The 6,838-nt window shown below is 43.6% G+C and overlaps 1 protein-coding gene across 10 annotated transcripts in view; it reads left to right on the forward strand.

Annotated features, from left to right (window-relative positions):
* Positions 1-6,117, forward strand: part of ZFPM2 (zinc finger protein, FOG family member 2) — a 456,199-nt gene extending 450,082 nt beyond the window's left edge. For all 10 annotated transcript variants that reach the window (XM_079984179.1, XM_079984181.1, XM_079984178.1 and 7 more), the window contains 2 exons: positions 1,015-1,239; positions 2,600-6,117. In XM_079984179.1, coding sequence (XP_079840305.1) covers positions 1,015-1,239; positions 2,600-5,097 — 2,723 coding nt within the window. In that variant the 3' untranslated portion in view covers positions 5,098-6,117. The remainder of the gene's footprint in view (positions 1-1,014; positions 1,240-2,599) is intronic.
* Positions 6,118-6,838: the final 721 nt, after the last annotated feature.

Raw genomic sequence — 6,838 nt, forward strand, 5'->3', positions numbered from 1 at the left:
AGTAACATCTAGAGGGCACACCATTGGCTACCACTGTCCTAAGCTGTATTTTTGCAGATGAGACTGCAGAATCATCTGCCCCGGAAAAAAATGTGACATTCCATTTTTTCTTGTGAGAGAACAGCAGCCAAAATGACTGCCATGATCTCATGCAATTTCAGGCTCCACTTTTGAGGGGCTTCGCACCAAAAAAAAACCCCTCACATTTTGAGGTGCCACACAAGATCACTGCCCCCCAAATGTGCTTTTTTGGGGCTGTGATCTTGTGTGGGTCACATGACTCCCCTGGGAGTGTGGACCCAGAAGATGGCATCCTGGATTTGGGCCGCATCGTGCTGGCAGGTACGCTTTATGATTGAATGCTCTCCCAAATAAATCACTCCCTCTGCTTAGAAAACCAGATATCGGTGAAAGGATCTTGGCTTAGCCTTTTCCTTGGCATGCTAGGTTTGTGTATGTGTTAAGTTCCTGCTTTTAATCTTTGACCCCCTCCCGTCAATGGAGGATTAAGTTCTTCAACTAAATTCTACCGTTCTCACAGCCAATGACCTGTTTGTTTGTTTGTTTGTTTGTTTCCTTGGGAAAAACTTTACACAATATTTTCTGATTGAGGTTCCACTTGAATGGTTCCCTAATCTGGCTACCAGGGGAGAGGGAAAGAAAATACATGAATGTATAATACACACAGGCTGCGTACCTGTTTTCTTGACTCCAACTGCAGAGAACATGAAAGATAATTGTTAGATAAGTGAGCCGTGTATATTTCGTATTGATGCCCAGACCCAGAATTTACAACGAAACAAAAGAGGGGGTGAGGAATTACTTCTCGCACCTGGTTTCTTTTGAGCTGTTATGTGTTGTTTATTAATCATGCACTCTGCTGCCACCCTGCTGTTAAATGGGTACTTTTAAAATAAGAAGATCAGGCAGCTTAAACTTGTTGGACTAAGGCTTGTCGGCAGGAGTAAACTATGGCTTACTCACACCTGGTTTGTTTTCCCCCCTCCCTTGTAGAGGACATATTCCCCTGCAAATCTTGTGGCATTTGGTATCGGAGCGAGAGAAATCTGCAGGCTCACCTCATGTACTACTGCAGCGGGAGGCAACGAGAAGGAGCTCAGCTTTCGGAGGAGAATGACGACAGCGTTCAGCAGATATCCAGCATCTGCCCTTTTCCACAGTGCACCAAAAGCTTCTCTAACGCAAGGGCCCTGGAAATTCATCTGAATTCTCACAGTGGTAAGTGAAATATTTGCTCCACTGGAGTCAGCTTTCCTTAAGACATTTCAAACTTAATTCTTTTTTTCCTCCTTTTTAGCAACGTGCCCATGAGAAGTTGTAAAAAAGGTGAAGCCACAAGCACTCAACTCAGTGATTACTGGCTTATGCTGCAGTAATCACCTGTTCTGTTTAAGATATTAAAGTATCACAACTGTCCTACCTTTTTCTGAACTAAATCGGAAGATCAGACGAGGCAAAAGCCATTCATGATATGACGGATGCTTGTTAGGTGATATGAATGTCAGAACTTAAGCCTTAACTAAATGGTAGTCCTGGGACTGCTGCTGTCATTGAGATAAGCTGTTTGCATAGCATCATGCTATTATCCCCATAAGGCTGATAAAGGTGGGGTCGGACCTTGCCTTGAAGACTGCCAGGCTTAGAGTCTGGGATGAAGGAGAGAGGGTCTCAAAAGTCCATGCTGAATGTCCTTTGTCCTGGTGTGACTCATGGTCACAGAATGTCGCCACATGGCCAGCCACCACATAGTGTTCTGTACAGACCAGCATGTGGGTGATTTGGGAGTGGGTAATTTCTGTGGTCCACGTGTCGTGGCCAAAAAAAAAAATCTACTCAGGTTTAGGCTTTCATCTGCTGCTTCTCTCTGCTGTTGGGGTGGTGGACATATCAGGATTGTGAGCCCCTGGGTGACGGGGTGTATGTGATGGAATTTAAAGGATTCATCATAAGAGTCCTTGGGGAGTTTTCTGTTGGCATGGCCAACACCTCTCTTGAAACCCTAATTGGTTTATATGATGCAGACATGGCTTGGGTGGTTGCCATGATTGCTCTCAAGCCTTCTCCCACAAGACACAGCCTGTTCATCTTATTGGGGGCAATAACGCAGCCTGAATGCAGGTAGTGGAAAACCCCGTGTGAATCTGGCCAAATATAGGTAAAAGTCCAGCTTCAAGAATGTCCTGTGGTTGTGATGGCAGCAAAGGAAAGATATCCATTGAGTGCCATTTAGCAATGCTCTTCTGGGTGTTCTTCTGCCTTATTCAGCCTGGCTAGCAGAAAGGGCCCATGGGTAACCTGCTATGACTAGCTTAGTAAGCACTCACTAAGACACTCACATCTCATTCATATCTATCTATCTGTCTATCTATCTACACACACACACACACACACACACACACACACACACACACACACTTTTGTAACTGCCCTGGGAATGTGAAGTGTGCATTATAAAATTCAGAAGTAAGCTTATAAGGATTAGTAATTGCTTTCTGTTAAATATATTTCGGTGGACAAAAGATTCAAATTAACTTGTTGGGGTTTTTTGTGTGTTTTTTTGTTCTTACCCCTTTTGCAGGAGTAAAAATGGAAGAATTTCTTCCCTCCGGTTCTAGCCTGAAATGTACAGTTTGCAACTACACCGCAGACTCCGTGATTAACTTCCATCAGCACCTGTTCTCACATCTCACTCAAGCTGCCTTTCGATGCACACACTGCCATTTTGGCTTCCAAACTCAGAGGGAGCTGCAGCAGCACCAAGATCTACATGTCTCTGGCAACAAACTTCAGAGAGAAAGTGATACTGAACACTCTCCAAGTGGCAACGAAGAGACTTTGCAGGCAACTGCAGATCTGCTGAACAGGAATGACGGCTCCCAAAGCCAAAAGACAATGCAGACAAAGGATGCAAGTTCTGACACCGAGCTCGACAAATGTGAAAAAAAGACTCCCCTTTTCCTTCCAAATCAGAGGCCAGAAACACAGCCTGTCACAAATAAGCAAAGCTTTTCCTACACAAAAATAAAATCTGAGCCATCTAGCCCAAGGCTTGCGTCCTCCCCAGTCCAGCCTAACCTGGGTCCTTCTTTTCCAATGGGACCTTTTCTTTCTCAGTTTGCTTTCCCCCAGGACATCACCGTTGTTCCTCAGGCCTCTGAGATCTTAGCCAAAATGTCCGAGTTGGTCCACCGAAGACTGAGGCATGGAAGTAACAATTATCCCCCCGTCATTTACAGTCCACTCATGCCAAAAGGAGCTACCTGTTTTGAGTGCAACATAACATTCAACAATCTGGACAACTACTTAGTGCACAAAAAGCATTACTGCAGCAGTCGATGGCAGCAAATGGCAAAGTCACCAGATTTTGGCAGTGTTTCGGAAAAAATGCCAGAGGCTGTGAGCCCCAACAATGGTCAAAATTCTATCAACATTTTGAGTAGTACGCCTCACACTTCAGACCCAGAGAATCAGCTCCTTCAGGCTTCCTGCATCAACTCCTCCACTGTATTAGACATGATTGGGCCAAACAGTAAGGGGCATGAAAAGGACTTCTCCTCACAGGTGAAAAAGCTGGCTAGTGCTGCCAACAGTGATGAGAAAATGAACGGGAAACCTTCCGATAGCAAGAACTCAACGACTACTCCTTTAATTGAAGGAGAAAGTGATCCCAACAAAACCACATGTGAAGCCTGCAATATTACCTTCAGTAGGCATGAAACATATATGGTCCACAAGCAGTATTATTGTGCCACACGTCACGATCCTCCCTTGAAAAGGTCTGCTTCCAACAAAGTGCCTGCCATGCAGAGGACGATGCGCACACGCAAGCGAAGGAAGATGTATGAGATGTGCCTGCCGGAACAAGAGCAGAGGCCACAGCTGGTCCAACAGCGTTTTCTTGAAGTGGCTAATCTCCCCAACCCATGCACATCTTCTCAAGAGCCGACAGATGGCCTCGGGGAGTGCTACCACCCACGCTGCGATATCTTTCCAGGAATAGTCTCAAAGCACTTAGAAACATCGCTGTCCATCAACAAATGCATCCCGGCCTCAAAGTGCGACACGCCACATTCCACCGTTTCTTGCTTGGAGATGGACGTACCTATCGATCTCAGCAAAAAATGCTTGTCCCAGTCTGATAGGACATCTGCTTCCCCCAAAAGGTTGCTGGACTACCACGAATGCACAGTATGCAAGATCAGTTTTAATAAGGTAGAGAATTACCTGGCGCATAAGCAGAATTTCTGCCCCGTCACTGTGCATCAGCGTAACGAAATGGGGCAGCTTGACGGCAAAGTGTTTCAAAATCCAGAGAGCGAACGGAACAGCCCTGAGGTCAGTTACGAACGGAGCATAATCAAATGTGAGAAAAACGGGAGCTCGAAACAGCCTTCTCCCAACGGAAACTTGTTTTCTACGCACTTAGCAACTCTTCAAGGACTTAAGGTCTTCAGTGAAGCTGCCCAGCTCATTGCTACAAAAGAAGAAAACAAACATTTGTTTCTTCCACAATGCCTTTATCCAGGAGCAATAAAGAAAGCTAAAGGAGCAGACCAGCTTTCTCCATATTATGGAATAAAGCCAAGTGATTACATTTCTAGTTCCCTTGCCATTCACAACAACGATGCAGATCAAAGTACCAATGCAGAAGGTGATTCCCTGAAGGGCCAGACCCCCTCCAATGGGTGCCCAGTCCAGAAGAAAGAGTCTCTGCCGTTGCTGCCAAAAAACAGAGGCATGGTTATAGTTAACGGCGGACTGAAACAGGAGGAAAGGCCTGCGGCAAACCCTCAGCAGGAGAACATTTCCCAGAATACCCAGCAGCATGAAGATGGGCACAAATCTCCGTCTTGGGCCTCTGATAACGTTTTAGCTGCCAATGAAAACGTCTCTCCAACCATTCCTGCAGCAGAAGAACAGTTGTCTAGTATAGCAAAAGGCGTGAATGGGTCCACTCAGGCACCCACCAGTGGAAAGTATTGCCGCCTGTGTGACATCCAGTTCAACAACCTATCAAACTTTATAACTCATAAGAAGTTTTATTGCTCGTCACACGCAGCAGAACATGTCAAATGAAAGCAGTTGGTCCCACCTTTGGTACCTGTGTTTAGCATATTGTTCCATACGAGTCTGAAAGAGAGCTGTTTGTATTACTTCTGGACAATCAGGCTTTAATTCATCATTGCTGAGTTAAAGACTTTAAAGGTGTACTTCCATTACAGTCCATTAGTAAAGTGTATTCTTGGTGCCATTTTCAAAACAATTAATTTATTTTACCAGCAGTATTCATAGCTGTAGTTTATTTTTTATTTAAAAAGAAACAACAACAACTTTATATTAAAGTCATTTGTAATGTTATTGTATAGTTATTGTGTAGCACATATGGTTTGCACTGTATAGTAGATTTTAAAGAAAATAGTCACAAACTATACGGAAAAGCATTTTAGAAATAGCTTCAAAAGCACCTGTGTATCCTGATTTTTTCCCCTTATATGCTATTGCAGATATATGTAGATGCTAAAATATAACTTGCAAAACGTTTCAACTATGCTGTAAAGTTCGCCTTAAAATTTCAATTTCAATTTTTTTTATTAAAAAGAAGAATTTGGCTCAATTTGCACTTTATATTTTAGCAGATACAGTACCTTAGTCACTAGGCTTTGCATTTGTATGTAGCAGTATGTTTCTGTCTACTTTCTTAACCCGAAACGTCCGTTAAAATGAAGATGGCAATTTTCCCCCTTGTATAGTACTTGTATTTTCTTTTGCTGATGCATCTCTGTCTCGATTTTTAAACCTTTGCTGTTAAATGCAATACTTTATAAAGAATGAACAAAAATTACTGGAAGCAGTATTGTAAGTAATGAGGTCATATCTATCAGTTTTATCTTTTGAAAGGCACAGTCAAAATGAAAACCTTAACTCAATGCTGCAAGTATGAATCTAATTCATTTGTAAGATATATTTAAATATAAAAGTAGCAATACTGCAACTGGTGATCACAGAGATAATGTTCTACTTCTGATAGAAATAATTTCTCAACAAATGTTGTTACTATGCATGTATATGGATGGAATAAAATTCCACATCGTCGGACTGTTCTGGCAGTAATTCATTCATTTGCAAGGGATTCTTGGTATATTCATTGGGGGTGGGGGTGGGGGTGGAATGTACCAACACAACACATTTGATTGTAGAGGGTCTGTGTCCCATGACAGTATCCCATCAAACAACATATAAGGAGGGGAATGAGCAATCTAAAGTTGTTCAGGAAAGGAGTATTTCTGGTCCCAGTCACTTAAGCCACATAATTCGCTCAGTGAGTGGTGGACCCAGAAAATACTCATCTCCCTGAATTGAGTTCCGTTCTCACTAAGGCACACTGAAAGGGTTGTGACACATACACTGAAGTTCCATGTTGACTTCAAGCATATCACTGAAAACAGACATAAATAGTGTGCTGGAAACATAGGAAGTTACACCTTTAGCCAATCTAGCTCAGTTCTGCCCATGCTGGTTGGCAGTGGCTTCCCAGCTTTTTAAGGAAGCAAGTTTCCCCCCAGCCCTACCCTACCTAGAGATGCTGGAGGTTGAATCTAGAACCTTCTGCATGCAAGACAGCTGCTCTACCAGTGAGCTACAGGTCCTTTCCCCTAATTTGCATCAGCTTGCTTTTGTACCACCTTGCTAAAGCCCAATCCATGCAAAGCTCAGCAGGTGCACTGAGCACCCACAAACCCAGGAGCACACACCTGTCGGATCTAGATCTCAGCTCAAACTCGGTCAAGGGATTAATAATGAGATAGGTGGCGTAAGC

The sequence above is a fragment of the Podarcis cretensis genome, assembly GCF_951804945.1.
Source record: "Podarcis cretensis genome assembly, chromosome: 7".
Lineage (NCBI taxonomy): Eukaryota > Metazoa > Chordata > Lepidosauria > Squamata > Lacertidae > Podarcis > Podarcis cretensis.